The following is a 25237-nucleotide window of genomic DNA, read 5'->3' on the forward strand; positions in this document are numbered from 1 at the left end:
ACTCATTCTATCTATGCCAAGGAGGTGTAGGGCAGTGATAACTGACTGACTGAGTTTAGTTTTACGCCGCTTTTAGCAATATTCCAGCAATATCACGACGGGGGACACCAGAAATGGGCTTAACACATTGTGCCCATGTGGGGAATCGAACCCGGGCCTTCGGCGTGACGAGCCAACGCTTTAACCACTAGGCTACCCCACCGCCCCGGGCAGTGATAACAATAAACTGTGGTCACATCAGGTACCTACCGGAACGCCCTTTCGTAGACCTTCGTGTCTTATGACAAGACAATCAATATTCAAAAAAAATAATAATAACATTTTTTTTTATTAAAACATTAGCTTTTAGCTTGATAACGATGTAAGAATCTGCATCGAAACGTCGCTCGATGCAATAAATAAGTAAATAAAGTTGTATGTTTTATTTTGAGTCACCAACTTCTAGAATGCCCATCAAACATTAATCAATGTTATGTCTACAGGATGTGTCACCATTTTAAGATTCCCGTTGTATCAATCATTTGCACAATTATTTCAACGTAGTAAAAAGTTGGCCTGTGCGTTTCCATTTTTGAAATGTGCAAGTGTACAAAACCGTTTAAGAAAATATATATTCGTTCTGCAACATACTGGCGGGTATTTTTACTGTCCGAACATTTCATGAAAAGGGGTACAATAATTGTGTTCTGTGTTGTACAAACATTCTATTTGTACAAACTGAGAGTTCCGAATAGTGATTGTAAAGAAATGAAGCGAATGATTGACGTTAATTGACTGACGAGTAGATACGAAATGCAAACATTCATTATTTAATATGGGCTATCAAAGTTCATCTGAGGTGCGCTACGGAGGTGTCATCAGGTCCTACCGCCATAAAGCTGGAATATTGCTAAACAACAAACCAATCAACCAACCTTAGGTCCTCAATCATAAAGGTATCATTTAGGAGGGAAACAAACCAGTTTAATGAGGATATTGCGTATAACATTCTTTGGAACAATGCTTCCCTTCTATGTACGAGCGTCTATTCCCATGCTCGCAGAAGATGCCCATGAATACAAGACTACATTTACTGCTGCATATCATGATGACAGAAGCTCTTCAGGCCAGTTCAGACTGAACATAACATTGTGATCGTTGAAGGTTCCCACGCACAGAGCCGATATTGCATTTAGTTGATGTAAAATAAAACGGTACAAATTTTTTAAAAATTAATGAAATTGGGAACAAAAAGTATGCATATGTTGCCACAACAAAGTCGATTTAATGCGGCCACGCATCTGTCAGTTCTGCAGAACTACCACAGGATTCAGTATGAAAGAACACTTCTGTGATCAGTAGGCCGTTATGTGTCATAAGGACCAAGCGATTATGAGAACAGAAAAGGCTGGGTCATATGGTATACAAGACTACATTTACTGCGCCATATCATGATAAAAGAAGCTCTTCAGACCAGTTAATGACGAACATAACATTGAAGACGCTGAAGGTTCCCACGCAGACATCAAGTTGATGTAAAATAAGAAAAGTACGAAATCTTTTAAAATTGCAAAACAGTAAGTATCCATATCTTGCCTCAACAAAGACAATCTGAAAGAAAGAAAGCGTCAATAGGAGCAAAATGGCGATAGTTATGAACACAAAACACTGGGCCATATTGTTTATAAGAAACAAAGCGATGAATGAAAGATTTCAAGCTTCGATGATATCCATTAAAATGACCGAATGTCAAATGTTAGATCAATTTCACTGAAGAGATGGCTTTAACATTATTTGTATATATGGTTTTCTTTGAAAAGGTTCAACGTTTTCCTTAGAAACATTTGCCATTCGTACAGAGTCTAAACACATCAACCTATCAGTCTGCTAATACCGATTTGTATAGGTCTTTCTGTGTGACAATAATGCCTCGGATGTCTCGTTAATGTAAACTTCCGTGACAGTCTGCTAAGTAGATTCATACTTATGTGACGGCAACTTAAAACCCGTCATAACATATATCTGAAACTCACAAATATTATGGGAAACATATGCCGAAAGACGTGAGACAGAAACAGTCCGCAGCACACAAAAGATGTTTCCAGGTTTAGAGATTGTCTTGACACTTCATGGTTATTTTCTGTCCTCCGAACCACACAGTGTGGTGGTTGAATCGCGAAGTGAATGCATCTCCAAGTGTTACTTCAACATGACTTGCCGTTCCTTGTTTTATCTGACCACCTCCAAGACGTGTTACCTGTCAGATGCAGTTTACACTGAGGGTGACCTCCAGGTTTCAGCTGACATGCAGTATCTGGTGTGGAAAAGAGGTACCAGTTTCATTTTATTTCTAAAGAGATACACAATGCCATTTAGAAAGTGGTCAAATGTAACATATGTTATATTTGGGCATTACTCTTTCTTAGTAAAGTACAGATTCTAGTACTTTGTTGAGTTGAGTCCCATCCGGGATTCGAACCCACACTCTCAGAGTCAGGCACCTAAACGCCAGCACACAAAGTCAGCCGCCTAACCCGCTCAACCACCGCGACTTCCACAAAAATGGAAGTCGGATAACTGCCACTGGTAGTCTAGACTGCGGACTTTGTGTACCCCTCTGATAAGTGTAAATTGTAAATTGGCACGGCTCCCATGTTCACCTGAAATAATTCGAAAAGTTATGGTATAAGTCAAAATAGGGAATTGCATCGGACATAATGTTTGTCACTGATGCATCAAATTTGAAAATTTCCTCCACATGTCCACCTTAAAACGTTTTGAAAGGTTTACTGAGGCCTTGATGTTGTAACCTTGATCAAACAACTTCTGAGCATGAGTGGCATGACGATCTTTGAAATCCTGATAAACAGCTAGGACTTGTTTAGGTTGTATTCATTCTGGAAGTGGCGATGGCTGAGTGGGTTATATCGCTAGCGATTTGGTGTCTGACTCTGAGAGTGTGGGTTCGAATCCGGGATGTCACTCAGCCTCAAACAAGTAAAAGAATCTGCACTTCAATGAGAATGTGGAAGCCTTGAGTATGAAAAGAGATTCTCTTTTCACACTTTCTCACCGTTTCAGTGTTCTATGATTTGTTTTGTTTTGAAACACTGACCTGGTAATATACATATGTGTTCAGATGACTGTGGCAATGGATACAGCTGGAATCCGAAACTCAGTCTGTGCTATAAGGTCCACACAGACCAAATAAAACCATGGACGGATGCAAAGAACAACTGTATTCAAAATGGCGGACATCTTCTTAAAGTTGACAACCTCGAAACAAATCTACTAATGAACCACTTTGCTCGAAAGCACGGTAAGTACATATTTATGGTATAAGACTACCACGGCTATGTCATAAGCATTCTGTAACCCACTCGTGAAGATCTGTCTAAAGAGGAGATTAACGGGTGGTCAGTAGTGCGTAGATCGATGATCAATGCCTTATTTGGTTATAAATGCCCAACTCCTACAATACAACCCTCCACCATACAGCTGGAATAATACTGAGAGTGGCACAAACAAACATTCTGTAATCTGCCGTTAACAAACGTAAACTCCGGATCGATTACAGCTTAGACTAAGTCCCCAGCAAACTATGTTGCTAGTAAGAAGCGACTGAGTCGAAGGTTGGGCAGAATCGCCGGATTGGTTGATGGAAGTCATGGCACTTCAACGGCCTGGGTCCTTGCTCACAGTTTCGACCCTTGCTTGCCGTTTGAACGAATAACGGAATCCGGTGGTCAGACCCGTTGACTTGATTGATTAACTGAGTGAATAAATGCTCACGATGTCAATCACTAGATTGTTAGCTTCAAACTAAAAACATAACATATCCTCGTCAAAAAACTTGAATGTTGCCGAGTGCGGATTTAAACAAACAAACCAGAATGAAATGAAATTTCAATTCATCGAATACTAAAGACACCGGTGAATCTCAAAATATATAACGTTCACCGTTTTAATTCAACATGTATTTATCGTTAATACTTGTCTTTTTGTCTGGAAAATGATATCCGCCAATTGTACTGTAGGTCAGTGATATCAGGAGGTATATATTTATACCGCTACAACATGAAACCGAACAGCGAATCGTTTGGTTGGTAGGTACTACAGCTCTACATTGGGAACACAGTTGATACATATAGTTCTGGTTTGCTTCTAGAACATTATGCAAATATAGACTGGTGATGAGGTCAATACCTGTTTTGATGGACCCGCGAAAAGCGTCCTCGGTCAATATTGCTTTTCGCGGGTCCATAAAAACAGGTAATGCCTGCCAAAAAAACCCAGGTAATGCCTGCCAATACCTGTTTTTATGGACCCGCGAAAAGCAGGTATTGACCGAATTCACCAGTCCATAATTGTTTTACGATGTAATTACCGAAAAAGAAAGCTTCTAAAAACCAAAACATGTCCATTTAGTCAAGAAAAGTAATTGTATTTTCGCTACAAACCAATAACGTTATGTCAACAATACTTTGACATGTAAACAATAGAATGACGTCATAGCTTGACGCCTTTACATAAACAAAATCTTTTTTAGTAACTCAAGTCAATATGACTTTTGGTTGGACCTAAGTTGGAGTCAATTGCTTTTCTGTCGACGGTCACGTGACCGCCTCTAGACCAATCAGGTAGCCGGAAAAATATGCTTACATAATAATGGTCTATATTTTGCTTGACATGGTAGGTGTGCAAGAAGAGGAAACGTGGGTGTGAAGTCATTCCAGTGAATGGCTACGTTATATACATGTGTTTTCTTTACCTGAAAAAAATACTAATGGATTTTACGTCTGAACTATTGAGTGCTTATTTAATTTTAGGAGTATCCTTCTGGCTTGGTGGTACTGATATACAAGAAGAGGGAACGTGGTTGTGGACAGACAACTCCTCATTTAAGTCCGTTTGGTGGGATACAAAATTAAGTCAACCCCGGGGACGCATAGGTCAGAACTGTCTTCTACTCTACTTACATTCTGGGGATGCTGTGAACAAATGGCACGATGAATTTTGTACCAGCCCCCGTCCTTATGTATGTCAGCTACCAGTGGAGCCAACTCGCTGCTGAAAGGATACCAATTATAAGAGGTCTATAATGTCATACTCTGGCCTGTATATCGGTCTCGTGTCTCACCGTACGGTATGTCAATAGCACTGTAAACAATATATCAATTCCACTCACTCGCACTCACTCACTCACACACTCACTCACTCACTCACTCACTCACTCACTCACTCACTCACTCACTCACTCACTCATTCACTCACTCACTCACTTAGAGCATAGTTTAGTTTGTTTTCGTCATGAGAATTAATTTGTTTATGTCAAGAGCTATTACCCGTGAAGATCCGGGTTGGAATTGATCGTCATGCTTGTCAAAGAGGCGACTGACGGGATCGGGTGGTCATGCTCGCTGGCTTGGTGGCATCGTATCCCAATTGCGTAGATCGATGCCCATACTGTTGATCACATTATTGTCTGGTCCAGACCCGATTATTTCCAGACCGCCGACATATAGCTGGAATATTGTTGAGTGCCACGTAAAGATAAATTTACTCACTCACTCATGTCAAGAGTACTGACAGGCAAAAGATACTTCCTTTGTTTGGGCAAATTGTATGGGTGTCGCGTGTTGTCGGCGTGGCGTGAAAGGCTTGCCCTTTTCGTGAACACCTGGTGTCTTCACTGTTTTTCAGTGATCCATTCGTGTACATTTCACAGCTACTTTTTCCCTTTACACCAAACGGAATTTGTTTATGAGGATAGTTAGGACGTGATTCTCTTTGCACTGACGTTCTGTATAAGCCACAAATGAATTTACGCTTGTCTATGAAGACAATAAAGATATCAAATTCCATGTGGTCTTGTTTCATTTAGGAAACATTATTTAACATATCCTCGTAGTTTCACAGCACAGTCTTTATTCCAATTCGTTTGAATGTTTGTGCCATTTCAAAATCGACAGTTTTTCTCTGGGGAAGTTATTTGAAGGAAGGGCACAATTGTTTTGTTTAAAAAAAGTGTGAAGATAGTGTGAGGCCTACATTGTACAGATGTCGGAAGTTGCGCCAATGTTTAAGCCCTCACTTTATGAAGGTTCATGCTCAAATAAACTCAAAACTGAAATAAAATTCTAACATCTTTGAATGACGCTCGTGGGTACCGTGAAAGGATATTCATGTATTATAGGCATGAAATTATGGTACTTATTGTAACAATAGATATGAAATCGAGATTATTAATAACAGGTGATTAAGAGGTAATGGAAGACAAATTATGACAGGATTTAATAATATTTTTAAGCTAAGACGTCACAGCCAACACCCTTTTCCATTTTTTCCATTGGTCAATAACCTATTTCCCTCGAGACCTCCTACTCTCCCCCCTTTCATTTCTTACCCTCAATATCTTATTTGTAAGACTGTGAGGTGAATTCCAAGAATGCCCGGATATATGACTCGTATAGTACCAAGAAATGGTACAAAGATCCCCTGGCACGTTGTCCAATCTATTCTAGCCACATAAAGAAACTGTGCATTGTCAAAATATTATCCCAGTTGATAAGTACCATAACAATGTCAAAGGTACATATAAACTTTAATGGAGGGATCATGAGACCATAACAAGTCGGGAGAATTTCAATTGAAAAGTCAATCACAATGACGTCACGAGTCCACAAGCGGGACAGGGGTCAAACGACCATGTCACAAGCTCAATAACGGGTATGTCCACCATCGGCATTGAGAACTGCAGTGCATCGACGACGCATAGAGCCTATCAAACGTGCAAGGAAGGCTTGTGGGATGTCACGGCAGATTCTCTCAAGTTCTGTTGCAAGGTCAAGGACGTTATCTGGCGGATGAGGAAGACGGCGTAGACGTCGATCCATCTCGTCCCAAACATGCTCTATCGGGGAGAGATCCGGTGAATTTGCAGGCCAAGGCAGTAAGTCAACGTTGTGGTGTTGCAAGAAATCCATAGCAACCCTTGCCGTATGAGGGCGGACATTGTCCTGTTGGAATGTTAACCCAGGGCCATGACGTTGCAGAAAAGGAATTGCCACAGGTCGAAGAATCTGATCCGTGTAGCCCACACCAGTTAAGTTGCCCTGAACAATCACCAAAGGAGTTCTTTGGCGTGCTGTTATTCAACCCCAAATCATCACAGAACCACCACCAAAGCGATTCCTCTCCAAGACACAGGCCTGTGCATAACGTTCTCCCACGCGTCTATAGGCACGTTGACGTCCATCACTATGGGAAATGTTAAACCTGGACTCATTTCTCCACCAAAACAAGGGTCTGCGGACATGATTTCGGCACCACATTCGGCGAGCTTGTCGATGACGTTGTGTCAGGATAGGCCGTATTGCGGGACGTCGTGGTCTGATCCCGTGATGACATAAACGTTGTCGAACTGTGTTGGGGTGGATACGGCGAAGTCCTCGGATGGTTCGGGCAGTCATCACTGCAGTCTGAAACCTGTGGCGAAGATGGGTCACCCTTATCCATCTGTCCTGTCTTGGCGTTGTTACACGTGGACGTCCAGAACGTGGCCGATCGATGACGTCATTTGTGTTCATGTAGCGTCTCACCAGTGCAGAAATGGTGTTCCGGTGGCAGTGGAAATGTGCAGCCACTTGTCGTTGAGACATTCCCCCACGGACCATCCCAATGGCCTCATGACGTTGTGCAGACGTGAGCCTTGGCATGCTACGCGTTTCAATAGCCGTTTAATTTTTTGAACGATCGCAAGGGCAGGGGTTGAGCTTTCCAAAGTGACAGTATTGTGTGAGGCATTCATTTGCTCTGTTTCTCTTTCCCGGAATGCACGTGCAACAACGTATTGCACGTCTCAAGGACGAACCCACTGACGTCACGGAACGTGGCACGTGCATGCATGTTGGATACATGTCACTAATCTCTGAGTTTAAATCCTTATGTGTCTACACAGGTTTGATAAATTTAGATTTTAAATTTTTGTATGCACAGTTTCTTTATGTGCCTAGTATAGATAGTCCAGCTGATTCCTTCTGCCTAAGCTATGAATCACCTCATCTTGCCCCTGCAAGCTCTAACGACCTACTTTCATGTTTATTACCTCCGCTACTGAATTCCTACCTTACAAATATTATTAGTCACGTCCTAACTTTATATTAAATAATATTAAATCCTGTCATAATTTGTCTCCCATTATCTCTTAATCACCTGTTATTTATAATATCGATTTCATATCTATTGTTACAATAAGTACCATAATCTCATGCCTATAATACATGCACACTTAGGTTGTGAGTGTTACCACAGGCTTACAGAGCAATACGGTGACGTATTTCTCAAAACATGAGATGACGAGTGTAGGTATGCTCATACTATCTTACAGTTCTTTGCAGTTTCAAAATCTGTATATGTTATCATTTTCCAGTTAGCAAGGTCTCGTGAAACGTGTACTTTATGTACTGTACCTTAAAATGGCCAACACGATCACCGAGATTGGGAAGATTATCAATAAACAGGTTATTTGCTGTCAATCATCAAATATAGTTGTGGATGATGTCAAATAGGTGCTACTGAATTTTGTTGAAGCAGGGTATGCAGTCAAACACCCTTTGTTGTTTAAATGTAGAAGACCTTGGTTCAAGACTACATCTTCTTAATGATTAAATCAGCGGTTAAATACATATTCTTACTTGAGAATCCCCTGGTGTTTTCACAGGAATTCGTATGTGGTCATGTGGTCATATATTGTATACGTGACAAACTGATGAAGGACTATATCATGCTTGAGTAATCTAACCGTTAACAATGACAGAATGTCAAATATCCAGTTTCAGGAAAGAAATCGTTTCAGCATATTTCTTTATAAATATATTTTCACTGGGACAGGTAAATGAGCTCTAAAAGTTCATGTGGGAACAGCGGAAGTGCATACAGAAATGTAAACACGTCGATTTGTATGTCCATTGTGCACTACAGATAGACATTACCCTGGGAGTATAAGTATATAAATCAATCTAAAGGCAAATCATATATATTGATCTTGTCTCGTCTTGTAAAATAGAGATTCTCCAACTCAAACATTATATAATAGTCACTTATAAAATCGTTATATCGAGCCGATGCTACTTACATATTTCGTGTCCATTAACCGTTTGGGGACGTGAATAAAACACGAAAATATTGACCTATCAAAGCCTTCCGGTAATATCAATGCATCTTTCGGGTTGTCTCGTTATTACAAATATCCTTTTCAGACTGAGTAATATCATGAGAGACTAAGAAAATATTTGCTTAGACTTAAATCCTCTGAGATAATACGGAATACATACATCCAAAGGTGTGCCAGTACTCACCAAAGCCAAGTTTACAGGTTACAAGGTTTGTTGGTTAAATAAATGCATGTCCATCTCCAAAAGCACATGCCAGTCCTGTACTTATCAGACCTTTTCTTTCAGGTCCAAGTTACACTGAGGATGACCTCCTGGTTTCAGTGTGGCAACCAGCTACCGTTCTGTTTTCATATTTGATACAATTCCAATACACTAAGATAATAAACAAACACATCTTTCCATACTAGCAACATGTTTTAAAGATCCATTTACAGATACAAGGGACTTTTTTTGTTTCAGGTGTTCAGGGAAAAGGAAAGAGGACATTAGAACCATAACTTGATGCGATTTTCTTCTGTAATGTCAATCACAAAATGTGATTCTAACTACTTTCTTCAGTAACATACATCACTATATACGATATTTTCACACCACCAAGGTCTTTTTATTAAATAGGGCCCATGAATAGATTAACCATTCAAACATGGATGTTCTGTTTGACACTTAACATTCCAGTATGTGTATGTGTACAGATGATTGTGCCAGTCGCTATATCTGCAATGGAAACCTGGATCTGTGGTTCAGCGTAAACAGAGATTCACTGAACTGCATATCAGAACTGAGTTCCCAATGGCGGACAACCTCAGTCTCACCATTACGTCATTGCATTTCAGTCATGTATATTTTTATGTTAATGATCGGATAATGTTATCAATGACGCAATTTCCAGCTTACCAGCATTCTTGTTACATGCCAGTCTCAAATATTTGAATAAGTATGAATGATTAATCTCTCTAATATTCGTGATGATGCATGAGTAACAACTTTTACCGATCCAAGTAACTAGTGGTCAGTAAACTAATGCGACTACCTGACTGGCAGCTAACACCTGTAAATATAGTTGTGTTATTCTCTATTATTGTTACGATATACGCGGAGTTAAAATTTGCAAATACATTGAACAAAATTATGTTTTGATTTTATGAGTGGCTTTTAGGATTTGGTGTTTTCCGTTTCACAACTTTGAGGTACAACCGAGCATAATTTGGTAAAGCTTTGTGGAGTCCATTTCGAAATTTGACGCATCAGTAGTAGTATAGTATGTAGTATTATATCCCCTTTTGGCATTAACTATAATGAATTATTCTTGAAACACCCAGTGACCACTGTGCATTAACTGTAACTAATTATACCTATGGTGGGCATGGGGAAGGCGAGTAATTGTTATTCATCGGCGCCCGAGCGATTGTTGTGCATTAACTGTAACTAATTATACCTATGGTGGACTTGGATATGGCGAGTAATTGTTATTCATCGGCGCCCGAGCGATTGTTGTGTATTAACTGTAACTAATTACACCTATGTGGACTTGGAGAAGGCGAGTAATTGTTATTCATCGGCGCCCGAGCGATTGTTGTGTATTAACTGTAACTAATTACACCTGTGTCGGGTTTGATATTCGGGAAGTGAAACAATTATTTACTGAACATTACTCAAGGGATGAGGATGGAAATGTGCTGCTTCCTACTGTAGTTTTCAAATGGAGATACTGTATTTCGCTGAAGATCGGCGGAAACGACGAGAAAAAAATCATCATTTCTGAAGCAAGAAAATGGTTCACAACGCCACAGGAATGTATAGAAGACGCTGACAGAGCTTACTACCACGGTGAGAAAAGTGCACCCGCAATACTTGAGATTTTGAGATCATACAGGAAGTGAATCCGGTATTAAATGAGAGGTTGGGAGAAGTTAGAATCACGCTTTATCTTGAATATGATTGTTGATGAAGTAGAAAGGAATTGAAAAGTTGTATGCTAACGTGAAACGGAATGGACTCTCTTTATCCAGGACAAGACAGTGGCTGCAGAATCAGGATACATACAACCTTCACAGAGGTGTGCGAAGACGATTTAGACCTCGGACACTTAATCATCCCGGCCCCCCTAGTGGAGGCGTGGGCATCTTCATTGCAGAGAAGCTCAATTATCACATTTTGCAAATTCCCGTACAAAATTTAGAAGTCCTGGCTATTAAAACCAAAGTCATAACAAAGAAATCACCATTATTAACGTTTACAGAAAACCTAGTATCAAAATCACTAACGAAGACTTGGACATAATTTCTAAATTCATAGGCTCCGATACCATTATACTCGGAGACTTCAATGCACACCACTCACTGTGGGGTGCAAGACCTTTCACCGATATCGACGGATCCCGCCTTGCCGACTGGCTAGACAAACACAACCTAACTTCCATTAACGACAGTCAACCCACTCGTTACCCACTCTCCCACCTTCACTCACTCACAGCCATCGACATTACACTCACCACACCCAAATTTACTCAAGCCTGTAACTGGGAGGTCCACAGCGACACCTGGGGCAGCGACCACTGCCCCATCAAAATCACCATCACCTCACACATGCCAACCCACACTCCACCCCCCTCCCGTTCCACACCCACAGAAACCAGATACAATATTAAAAAAGCAGACTGGCATGCAAACAAGTAGACACCTCAACCATGTACAGCCCATACATTGACACATTCAACAGAAACCTTACAAACACCATTCTAGACATCACAGATAAATACATTCCAACTATTCGGTTCAACCCTGCACAAAAAACAGTCCCATGGAGGAGCTCAGAAATAATCAATGCCAGAAAGGCTAGAAAGAAGGCCCTTAACCAATCAAAGAGGGACCGTTCAAAATTATATTTGGCTAAACAACTACGGAATAAAACTAAAAAGATTATCAAGGCAGCAAAAATCAACCCTTGGAGAAAATTCTGTTCTACCCTTATTCAATCTCAATGTAATACTAGGAACATGTGGAATACATTTAAAGCCATAAAGGGCATTTAAAAAACCCCATCTCACCATCTCAACTTTCCGGACCTAGACACAAACAAACACAAAGCTAATGCATTTGCTGTCCACTTCTCGCCAACAAGCAGCTCCACCAACTACCCACCATCCTTCCAAAACACCATAAAAAACACCACCCTACTCCCCACACCCCCCACACACTGATCTACCAATAAACAAAATCATCAACATCCATGAACTACAAACAGCCTCAGCCCCTGGTCCAGATACCATTACATACACCATACTCAACAAACTCACTCCCAAAATGCAAAACCTCACACTTACCCTCTTCAACCATATCTGGACGTCAGGAACTATACCAACCACATGGAAAACAGCTAGGGTGGTACCAATCCTCAAGCCAGGGAAACCCAATAACGAGCCTGACTCATACCGACCCATATCTCTCACCTCACACCTCTGTAAAACTCTCGAAACTATTATAAATAACAGGCTGAAACACCTCATTCAAACCAACAACCTAATTAAAGAGGACCAGAGCGGATTTACTCCAAACCAAACTTTAGACCACATTTAACATTTGGAACAAGATATCAAAGAAGCACAGAAACAATACACTATGGCCATTTTCATCGATTTCAGTAAGGCTTTCGACATGGTTTGGCACAACGGCCTACTACAAAAACTTCAAAAACATGCCATTCACGGTCGAATTCTAAATTTCATCCACTCTTTCTTAAACGACAGACAAATAACAATCAAATCTCACAACACCATTTCGGATCCTTATCCTCTAGAAAATGGAACCCCCCAAGGGAGCATATTATCCCCAACTCTATTCAACTTCATGATTAATGACATATTCCCAGATAAATGGCCTGATATCACAACTGCCAAATTTGCAGATGATATTTCATTTTGCACTTCTTCCACCTCAGTTAAACAGGCATCCACTAAAATTCAAAGAATGCTAAATTTCATCCAAAACTGGGCCCAAAAATGGGGGTTCCACATCAATGTAAAAAAAACCGTGGGCATATTATTCAAAACACAGTATATGCAAAATTATACCCCCAAACTACACCTAAATAACCAAGAAATTGAGTTAAAAAAAGAAGCCAAATTCCTAGGAGTAACCTTCGACCACCATATGACATGAACACCCCACATTCATAACTTGGTCGATTCATGTCAAACAGATTTAAACTTAATGCGAGCCATCAGTGGCACAAACTGGGGTGCCGACAAACATACACTTATCAACATATACACAACTCTTATACTGTCGAGGCTGGACTACGCCGCTCCGGTCCTCCACAACCTCTACCCTTGTAATTTACAAAAACTCAATTTTGTGTAGTTTAAATCCCTCAAATTAGCCCTTGGCACGAGGAGTGGTACCTCCCTTAATACATTACTTCTACTCACAGGCACCTCTTCAATCACACAAAGAATAAACCAAACCACACTCACTTACTGGGCTGGGGCTCAACACAACCCTGTCTTCAAGCTAATCACAAACAAATACAACAACATTAAGAAATCAACACTTAAAAAGTTCAAATCTAACCCAACTAAAGCTCCATGCCTCGAACACCTATACAGTCTGCTACATGCACAACAGCTAAACACCATACAACACACACCTCCCATTACAAGCTACATTCACGACAACCCCCCACCCACCACAGACATCACCCTTGACTCAACCCTCAAGCAGCTACCCAAAGACACCCACAAAACTACTGACTCGCGGAAAGCTGAGAGTCATCACACTCGTTGAATTCTTAGGAAAGAAGTGCTTTGCTCCATATTATTTTGCTAAGTTTGGGTGAGTAATAAATAAAATACTGGGCTGTGTCCGGTGTAGTGCCATATTTGTGAATGGTAATGGTATTTAACTCGCTTTCGCTCGCTGGATACCGGAGCGTTCACTCGTTTCATAGGTGTGGTGTGCACGGGACATCGTTTTGTATTCTCTATTTATAGTAATGTGTGAGTGAATGTTGTATCTATGTGTAAAAAACCCACAAAAACTATAATTAAAAATAGTCTTGTCAAAACTCAATGCAAATACTTGTCAATGCAAAGGGGCTCAGCTCAGTGGTTAAATTGGCTCACTGTCGAATCATCACATGCAAAGAGCCCTCTGTGATACTGGAATATTGCTAAAAGTTTCCGTCATAATGCAAAGACTCTGTGCAAAATCACAAAGACTCCACTCTCACTGTAACCAAGTTCCCTACCAGTGATAAACAGCAGAAGATGCCCATGTATACAAGAACCCCATGACCAATGCTTTAAAACAGTACCTCAATAATGCTAACTCTTCTGATCTCAAGCACATTCTAACAAACCCCAAATTAACTAAACCACTCATTAAATATCTCATTCATACAAAACTATACCAAACCATCCAGCAACACAAACAATAATGCAATAATTCCACTCTTTATCATTTTAAAAATTGTTAAAAATATGTTTATATGTTCTTTTAACTTTTCAAATCATCTTTCTCTTTTTAACTTCATTTTTTAACCTTTTATATGCTCATCATTATTCACTTAATAAATATGTATTTAAACATACTAACAAGTTTCTGTCCTCAAACAATAACAGTAACAGTAACCATTTATTATATCTACCATCTCTATTATCTTTACGTATTTCAATTCCAAATTTCGACCTCTATTACTCTTTACGTTATTTCATATAAATATGGTACTTGTTGGTCCCTGCCTTACTTTTTTAATTGAGTAATTCATGTTTTCCATTAAAAATTTCTGGGCTAGTACAAGCAGCCGCACATACACATACCTAATACTCCGTTGCTATCATTTTTTAGGTAGTAACACCATTCTTTCAAAATTTCTATTTTTGTTCCCCCTCATTTCTTAATAAGTGTACTACGAGGTCGCCGAAATACCTTAGCTGTGCGTGCGACGCTAAATAAAGTAAATAACTAACTAACCATGTATACATTTGACTACATTTACTGCTGCACATCATGATGAAAGAAGCTATTCAGACCAGTTATTGACGAACATAACATTGAGAACGAAGAAGGTTCCCATGCAGACAGCCAATATTGCATCAAGTTAGATAAAAAGGGTACAATATTTTGAAAAAATGAAATTGGGAAACAAAAAGTATGTATATGTTACCACAACAAAGTCGATTTCAAGCGGCCACGCATCTGTCAGTTCTGCAGAAGTACCACAGGATTCATTATGAAAGAATGCATCTGTGATCAGTAGACCGTTTTAAGTCAATAGACGCAAATTGGTGATAATTATGAGCACACAAAAGCCTGGGTCATATGGTATACAAGGCTACATTTACTGCTATATACCATGATAAAAGAAGCTCTTCATTGAAAACGCTGAAGGTTCCCACGCAGACAAAACACTGGGCCATGTGGTTAAAAAGAGACAAAGCGATGAATAAAATATTTCAAGCTTCAATATTCTAACCATTAAAATGACAGAATGTCAAATATTGGATCAATTTCACTGCATATATGGTTTTAGCATTCTTTCTATGCATGGTTTTGTTTGATAAGGTTCAATGTTTCTTTGGAAACTTCCGCCGTCCGTACCGGGACGAAACACATCAGCCTGTTAATACCAATTTGTAAAGGTCTTCCTGTGTTTGGCGGCGTTCCTGGAAGTCTACAGGAGCAAAATGTTAATGATTATGAGCCCATACAATGCTGGGTCGCACTCAAGAAATAAAAGAAGTTGTTAACGTTAAAATTGGTCAATATGGGATATAAAGGACAAATTGCTTGAAAGATTTAAAGCTTAGATAAACTAACGATAAATATGACAGAATGTCAAATAATCGATCAATTTCACTGAAGAGATGTTTTTGGAATTTTGTTTTGAATATGATTTGTTAAAAGTTTCAAAGTTTTCTCCAGAAAATTTAACCTTCGGTACCAAGAGTAAACAAATCAAATATCAGCCTGTTAATACCGACTTGTATAGGTCTTCCTGTGATAATAGTGCACTCTTCCGGATGTCTCTTTAGTGTAAACTTCCCACGAAAGTCGGTTAAGTAGATCCATACATTTTTGCAGTTTGAGAGCAACTTAAAACCCGTGAGTAATACAACGAGGGCCTGAGAAGAGAGTAGCATATAACTGAAACACACAAATAATATGAGTTACATATATCCCAAGACGTGAGACAGAAACACCCCACAGTACAAAAGATGTTTCCAGGTTTACAGATTGTGTTGACACTTCATGGTTATTTTCTGTCCTCCGAACCACACGGTTTGGTGGTTGTGTCACGATGTGAATGCATCTCCAAGTGTTTCTTCAACATGACTTGCCGTTCCTTGTTTTATCGGACCTCCTCCAAGACGTGTTACCTGTCAGATGCAGTTTACACTAAGGATGACCTCCCGGTTTCATCTGACATGCAGTATCTGGTGTGGAAAAGAGGTACCAGTTCCATTTCATTTTCTAAAGATTTTACTAAATACGGTTTTACAGTTTTATCACTATATTCCTGTTAATAATACAACTCAGGCCATGGCAATAGCCTATGTCGTAGTTTACGATGCCACACAAGAGCGAATGAATGGTTCTGTAACGAATTTGTCAATGTCTACGTTTTCAGTGAGTCACTTAGGTTAAACACCACTTTGAACAGTTATCCATTTTCTATCGCGATGGGCCATGTCATTGTGGGAATTGAATCCGTCGTTAGATGTTCACCATTATCATTTCAATTAGGTAGTACAGCTTACATCACAATAAACCTGTGAAAACCTGCGCCCGGGTAATGAGGCACCATGACACATTAACTCGAGTGAATGGTTCTCTAATGCTTTCGTCAATCAGTCAGTGTCAGGCTTATTGTGAGTGAATGAGACAGTTAGGTTTTAGCGCCAACATACAGTGTCTAGCGCTCAAACAAGATATTTCACTTCCCTTTTGAAGGACATTTATGTGCAATGTATTACATATTACAACTACTTAATACTATTCCTGGAAAAAATATTGTTATGTTTTTTGTCAACCCCTCCAATTTCTTGACCCATGACACCCGTAAATTCAACGAAACATATGATACAATTCGGATTACGTATTTTTCATTAAAGTACAGATTACTGTGGGTTAGATCGCCGACTTTGTGTGCTAGCAATTTGGTGCTTGACTCTGCGAGTGTGAGTTCGAATCCCGGATGGAACTCAACCTAAGAAAAATAAGAGAATCTGTACCTAAATGAGAAAGTGTAATCCCAAATATAACACGTTACATGTGCAAGTGAACAGAAATTCTGCTTTACACTTGTGTTCAGTGTTCCAGGATATGTTTTGGTTTGAAACATTGACCTGGCAGTTTACGTATGTGTTCAGATGGCTGCGGCAATGGATACAGCTGGAATCCAAAACTCCATCTGTGCTATAATGTCCACACAGGCTCACCCAAATCCTGGACGGATGCAGAAAACACTTGTATTCAAGATGGCGGACATCTTCTTAAAGTTGACAACCTCGAAACAAATCTACTAATGAACCACTTTGCTGTAAAACACGGTAAGTACATATTTATGTCTATATTAGTATCACTACAGTGTCAAAAACATTCCATAACCCACCCGTGAAGATCTGGCCTTCAGCCACCAATGCTTGTCTGAAGAGACGATTCAAAGGGATCGGGTGGTTAGTAGTGCGTAGATCAGTATGTCAAAAGTCAATAATGTGGACTATTTGATTCCGATCATGACATTTAGTAAACTATATATAGAACCCACAACCGTAAACCTGGAATATATACTGAGTGTGGCGTTAAACAACATTCTGAAAATAAACATTATTCTGAAAATATATAACGTTCATTGCCTTAATTCTATATACATTTATCATTTTAACTTTTAAGTGTGACATGTTTTTTGCTATTATGTATTCTAGGCGTATCCATGTGGCTTGGCGGTACTGATATAAAAGAAGAGGGAACGTGGGTGTGGGCAGACAACACCTCAATTAAATCCGTTTGGTGGAATACAGAAGGAGGGCAACCTCAAAGACGCACAGACCAGAACTGTCTTGCACTTGTCCACTCTTCTGACAATGCTGTGAACAAATGGCACGATCATAACTGTACGAAAGGCCACCGTTATGTATGCCAGCTACCAGTGGAGCCAACTCCCTGCTAAAAGTATACGGGGCGGTGGGGTAGCCTTGTGGTTAAAGTGTTGGCTCGTCACGCCGAAGACCCGGGTTCGCTGTTGGAATGTGTGAAGACCATTTCTGGTGTCCCCAGCCGTGATATAGCTTGAATATTGCTAAAAGCGGCGTAAAACCATACTCACTCACTCACTCACTCACTGAAAGAATAAATGTTTTAATAAGTTTATAATACATTGTACTTATGTACCATTTTGAGGATCCTGTGAAGAAATTGCACGATGACATGTGTACCAAACTCCATCGTTTTGTATGCAGCTACCAGTGGATCCAACTTGCTGCTAAAGGTATACATATTTTAACAAGTCTATAATGCCTTGTACTCCTTTACCATTCTGAGGATCCTGTAAAGAAATGACACGATGGCATGTGTATCGGTATCTGTGCATGTGAATAACACTGTGAAGACTTCGCAGACCTAGACTCTGTTACAAGGGAAACATGATAAAACCTTTACAATACATATTACTTCGTCATAAGAATTCATTTGGCAGGAGTACTGCTGTGAGGCGTCTTGCAATAGATACTTCCCTTGTGGGGCACATTGTGTGGAGTGGGCGGGACAGGAAATGCATACGCTTTTGGCCAACACCTGGTGTCATCACTGATTTTCAGTCATCCATTCGTGTATATTTTCACAGCTATTGCCCCTTTACAGTAAACAGAATTTGTGTATGGGATAGTTGGGACCGGACACCTTTGCACTGACTTTCTGTATTATCCACACATGTTAGCTAATTATGCAGAAATTGTTTTATCTGATTATTCTCTATTGTTGGCGTTTTCAATTTACTTTTATCAATGAAGACAATAAAGATATCACATTCTCCCCACACTGTCCTTCCTTTCGTTTGAACTGTTAATGTATGGCACGGATACGTTTAGTGTACTGGGCAGGACTCTTATGTAACCTCTTCTCTAATAATAACTGCATCTGTATAGATTCGAACATACGTAAAATCGTTAAAGGGCAAGAAACGAACTATCTGTATCTAATGGCTCTCGAGATGCTGCAAATTGCCCAAATTGTCAAGAAAGAGAAAACAAACGACCAAACCAGGGATCCTTTGAGGTGATCGTAACGACACTTCTAAAACATAGACTTGTGATCGTCTTAGAACTAAGATCGCTTTGTACAAGTGGACCCAGCATAGGTTGCTAGAACCCAATTCTAACGGAATCCCCACGGGTATCTTGGCACTGAGTAAAGTTATATCGTTAACCATCATATAGTCAATTGCCTTCCACTGAATTACCCACCTGAACTTGAAATTAAAGAGACAAAAGAGACCGAGTCAACTGTTTCCTGTCCGGATCTATGCATAAAGATTCAGATTGACAAAACACGAATGACTTCAACTTCCCAATAGTCAACTTTGCATTCTTGTCAAGCAATATTCCAACAGGCTCCAGCCTCTGGTGTTTACATTTCACAACCTGTGAGGTACAATCGAGCATGTTCACTTTTACCAAGATTTCAAAGAGCGTCATAACACTCTTGCTCCGAAGTTGCAATTCCCTATTTTGACTTGTACCGTACGTTTCCGAATTATTTCAGGTGAACAAATGACTAGACTTAACATAAGTTTATGACGAGTGCCACCGGTGGGGCAGGATACGCTCACCTTTTCGCGAACACCTGGTATCATCACTATTTCCTAGTGATTCATAAACACATGCTCTGTCATTGTATCGCATGGTGACAATCACTTGATTGTCTGGTCCAGAGTCGATTGTTTACGAACAACATTGTACAACTGTAATTCTGCTGAAACAAACACACACTCATGATACAGTCTCAACTGTACAACCGACTGTGCTTTAAGCAGATATTTCTTATGGATGTGGAAAGGATTTTGCTTCAATCTATCAAAATCGTTAGTTTTTCGCTTTAAAATCTTTCGACATTATTCGAAGCTAGGGTATAAAGAAATTGTTTCCCTTGAAAAGGATTTGATCCGAATAACAAAAGGACAGGCTGTAAATATGTTAGTTCATCGGAGTAGGACCTTCATAGTGTGAGGGTCGCATTGTATGAACGTCGGAAGCCGCGACAATGTTTAGGCCCTTGCTTTATGAAGATTCATGCTCAAATAGGTTCAAAATAAAACTAGATTCTTATACCTTTGAATAACCTTAGTTGGTACATTGAAAGGATGTCCATGCACACTTGGCCGTGTGAGAGTGACCACATGCTTACACGGCAATACAGTGACATAGTTTCTGAAAACGTGCGTGCATCCCAATAATACCTAAAAGTTACGCTCTTTGCAGTTGGGTTTCAACATATAGATCTCCAAATGAGCAGAGCCTCTTATGAACAACCACAGCACGCCAGTGACAGACCCAGTGTCTCGCAGAACATTCACTTCATGTACAGGAACTTAAAATGGTCAACACGATCACCGAGATTGGGGAGATTCTCAATGAACAAGTTACTTCCTATCAATCATCAAAGAAGATTTTGATGTGTCAAACAGGCGCGGAAGACATTCCAATATTGCTACCGACTGTTATTGAAGCATAATGTACTGTCAAGAACTATTTCTTCTTCAAATGTAAAAGCCCTTAGTTAAACACAATAGATTCATAATGATAAAAATCAGCGGTTATGTACACATGCGTACTGGTTTTCACATTAATCGTATGGGTCAAACCGATGATGGTCGATGTCATGCCTTAAATGACAGCATGCCAAATACCCAGTTTTTTTAACCATTTCTTTATAAATATTTTTGCACTCCCTCTTTCTTCAGGGACATCGGAAGTGCATACAGAAACGTAAACACATCGACTTTTATGCATTATAGAGATAGATTACCTTAGGATTTTAAGTAGCTAATGAATCTATTAGTTATGTCTCACATTGCAACACAGAGATTCTCCAAGCCAAACATTACATAATAGTCACTTATTAAATCGTTATATCGAGTCGATGCTATTTACATATTTCGTGTCCATTAACATTTTGGGGATGTGACAAAAACATGGAAATATTGACTTATCAGAGCCTTCCTGTAATATCAATTCATATTTCGGTTTGTCTCTTTATTGCAAATATCCCCGGAAGCCTGTTATTTTTGCTTTTATGCATTAGAGACTAAGTAATATAATGAGAGACTCAGAAAATATTTGCTTAGACTTAAATACCCAGAGATAATACGGAATACATGCGTCCAAAAGTGAGCCAGTCCTCACCAAGGCCAAGTTTACAGGTTTACAGATCGATTACTGTGATGACACTCAAAGGTAATGACCACAAGGCTTGTTGATTGAGTCGCGTCGTGAATACATCTCTAACACTAATACCACATGCCACTCCTTAACTTATGGGGCCTCTCCGTTCTCATTTTGGACAATATGGCCAATATGCAACATATCGAGAGCCGTTCGATACATGTTGCTCAATGTTTGCCATTTTACGAGGACTTACGAATCTACACAGATGCAGGTGCTATTGGGGCTACTGAAGTGACTGAAATCTCAGCGCTCAAAACACTCTTCTAGCAAGTCGTTTTCCCAACAAGGGTGCAGAATAAATGAAATGTATTCTTAAGGGTTCCTGTGATGGATGTTTAATGCACGCAAACCGTTCACACTCATTGGAATAAACACTGTTCTGTAAATATGAAAAGGATACTTTTAATGATACCTTCAAAAATGAACCAAGATCATATGGAATACAAACAGATCTTCGCAGATTGCCAAAAAGTCTCGTCAGAGAATCGTCAGGGTTACGAACACTTTCATACATAATTAGATAACGTGTAAGTGAATGGATATCAAAAATAATTCTCATGACAAGAAAACCCAAACAAATTGAGTTAATATATACTATTCGCACTTTGCTAAGGATCAAATCATTGATTAAACAGAAAACTATGATGTGGGGTCAAATTTGGTTTAAATATCTAAGCCTATTGTAAGCATGGATCCTAGGTTTCAGTATGTCATTTCATCCTGTGGATTCCATACCTGCTATTGACAGGTGTTGTGTACTTGTCAATGACTCGTTTCATGATTAGCAAAATGATTGATTGGTGCCATGAAAACCATGTTTATGGTTACTCATGAATAAGGTGCATAAAGTTAGATTAAAGTAACTATTTGCCTAAAGAGGGGTTACCATATCATTATTTACCCAGTTTTAAATGAATACATTTTCAAATGATAAATCTATGTTTAAGTAAAATTGTGAAAGTTTGTGATCCTTAGCAAAGTGTGAGTAGTATATTCTGTACAATACCATTAATTTCTTATAAGAACAAACATGAGAAAGAAACATGTATTTCAAGCACACAAGGAGTTCAAACGAATTGGAACAAGGACAAATTGAGGATAACAACACCATACAGAATTTGATATCTTTATTGTCTTCATTGATAAGAGTAAATTCAAAACGCCAACGATAGGGAATAATACGATTAAAACAATTTCCTGCATAATTAACTAACATGTGTGCATAAAGTGCAAAAGAGTCCAGCCTCAACCATTCCCATAAATAAATTCCGTTTGGTGCAAAGGGAACAAATAGCTGTGAAATGTACACGAAAGGATCACTGAAATTCAGTGATGACACCAAGTGTTCACGAAAGGCCAAAATTTCACGCCCCGCCGACAACACGCGTCACCCATACAATTTGCCCAAACAAGGAAGTATCTTTTTCCTGTCAGTATTATTTAACATGAGTGAGTGACTTTAGTTTTACGTAGCACTCAGCAATATTACAGCTATATGGTGGCGGTTTGTAAATAATCGGGTCTGGACTAGAAGATCCAGTGATCAACATCATGAGCATCGATCTATGTCATTGGGATACGATGACGCGTGTCAGCCAAGCCAGCGAGCCTGACCACCCGATTCCGTTAGTCTCCTCTAACGAAAAGCATGGTATTTCTTGCCCCGCCCACTGCACGCACTATCCACACTATTTCCCCCAAATGAAAGTATCTATTCCCAGAGGCTACACAGAAACAGATGACGTAGTAAGCAAGTAATGATGGAGTTGATGTATTGTTTACAGTACTACTGACACACCATACGGCCAGCCACGAGACCGAAACGCATGCCACACACTATAGACTGGTTGTAACATGTATACTTTCTGCAGAGACTTGGTTCCACTAACGATGGAGTTTGTTGCACCTCTCATCGTGCCATTTCTTCACAGGATCCTCAGAAAGGTAGAGGAGTACAAGGCTTTATAGACTTGTTATAACATGTATACTTTCAGCAGCAAGTTGGTTCCACTGGTAGCTGACATACATAACGGTGGTCTTTAGTGCATGTGTCATCGTGCCATTTGTTCACAGGATCCTCAGAATAGTAGAGGATTGCAAGACAGTGATGACCTACGCGTCCTCGAGGTTGATGCCCTTCTGTATTCCACCAAACGGATTGAATTGAAGAGTTGTCTGCCCACAACCACGTTCCCTCCACTTGTATATCAGTACCGCCAAGCCACATGGATACTCCTAGAATCACATAATGGCGAAAAACATCTCACACTTAAAAGTTGAGAGGATAAATAAATGTAGAATTAAGGCAATTAACGTTATATATTTTCAGATTTGCGGGTGTTTTTAGAAGTCGATGAATGGAAATTTCAATTTTAATTTTTGGATTTCCAGGCATATTTATCATCATTGTACTATATAAAACATTGGCTCTACACAAACTTTCACAGTTATAGGGAGACAATAAATGACCTCAATGTTATCTCAGTCTGTGACTGGAAGTGTGTTTCTATGGAAACTGAATGTAGAAAAATATGGAAGTTGAACTAATGAAATTTAATTGAATCATATTTTTTCAATATCTTTGAACCTAATTCCTAACAATTTCTCAAATTTGAAATTGAGTAAAAAAATTACGCATTAAAACTAAATATTTTATTGATTATATCCTGTTTCAGAATATAACACACACGTAACGACTGGTTTGTTGTTTAAACTGTAATGTTTGTAGTTTGAAGCACACAATCTAGTGATTGGCATCCTGAGCATTGATTAAGTCAAGTATTATACAATGACGGCCGTCAATCGAGCCTGACCACTCCCTTCTGTTAATTGCCTCAAACGACAAATAAGGGTCGAAAATGCTAGCAACGACCAAGCTCGTTGAGGTGCCATGAATTCCATCAAACAAATCGGCGATTCTGACCAACCTATCGACTAAGTCGCTTCTTACCAGCAACATAGTTTGCTGGGGACAAAGTCTAACCTGTAATCGATCCAGAGTTTACGTTTGGTATCGACAGATTACAGAATGTATTATTCAAGCTTTAGACACGTATGGGTGCCTGAAGATAATTTCTAACCCGGATCTTCACAGGTTGGTTACAGAATGTTTTTGACACAGCCGTGGTACTGCTATATACATAAATATATATGTACTTACTGTGTTTTACAGCAAAGTAGTTCATTAGTAGATTTGTTGCGAGGTTGTCAACTTTAAGAAGATGTCCGCCATCTTGAATACATGCGTTTTCTGCATCCGTCCATGATTTGGGAGAACCTGTGTGGACATTATAGCACAGATGGAGTTTTGGATTCCAGCTGTATCCATTGCCGCAGCCATCTGAACAAATACGTAAATTGCCAGGTCAGTGTCTCAAACCTAAACAAATCCTAGAACACTCAAACGGTGCGAACGTGTGAAAAGAGAAACTCTTTTCATACTCAAGACTTGTTTGTTTAACTTGCCTGTAAAATGTGTTATATTTGCGATTACACATTCTCATTGAAGTAGAGATTCCTGTACTTGTTTAAGGTTGAGTGACATCACGGATTCGAACACACACTTTCAGAGTCAGGTACCAACTCGTCAGCCGGTAAAGCCAGTGATCTAACCCACTCAACATTCGGAGTGAACTCACTGGAC

At 39.6% G+C, this 25237-nt stretch overlaps 1 protein-coding gene and 1 long non-coding RNA gene across 2 annotated transcripts in view; one reads left to right on the plus strand and one right to left on the minus strand.

Moving 5' to 3' along the window:
* LOC124267125 overlaps positions 1–24924 on the minus strand; it is a 36867-nt gene extending 11943 nt beyond the window's left edge. Inside the window, exons 1-2 of the long non-coding RNA XR_006895955.1 lie at positions 24755–24924; positions 23711–23829 (exon numbers count right to left, since the gene is read on the minus strand). This is a non-coding gene — a long non-coding RNA (uncharacterized LOC124267125). The remainder of the gene's footprint in view (positions 1–23710; positions 23830–24754) is intronic.
* Positions 16164–18402, plus strand: LOC124267124 (C-type lectin BfL-2-like). Its single transcript, XM_046702002.1, has 3 exons — positions 16164–16603; positions 17524–17703; positions 18079–18402. The coding sequence occupies exons 1-3, from the start codon at positions 16369–16371 to the stop codon at positions 18321–18323; spliced, it is 660 nt and encodes a 219-aa protein (XP_046557958.1). The 5' UTR covers positions 16164–16368; the 3' UTR covers positions 18324–18402.
* Positions 24925–25237: the final 313 nt, after the last annotated feature.

Source organism: Haliotis rubra, unplaced genomic scaffold (genome assembly GCF_003918875.1).
Source record: "Haliotis rubra isolate DU_JTF1 unplaced genomic scaffold, ASM391887v1 Scf13, whole genome shotgun sequence".
NCBI classification, from domain to species: Eukaryota; Metazoa; Mollusca; class Gastropoda; order Lepetellida; family Haliotidae; genus Haliotis; species Haliotis rubra.

Coding starts and splice junctions, on each gene's coding strand:
- LOC124267124 (XM_046702002.1), top strand. CDS start 16,369: ATGTTTCCAGGTTTACAGATTGTGTTGACACTTCATGGTTATTTTCTG. Junction 16,604..17,523: donor GTATCTGGTGTGGAAAAGAG/GTACCAGTTCCA, acceptor GTATGTGTTCAG/ATGGCTGCGGCAATGGATAC. Junction 17,704..18,078: donor CCACTTTGCTGTAAAACACG/GTAAGTACATAT, acceptor TATGTATTCTAG/GCGTATCCATGTGGCTTGGC.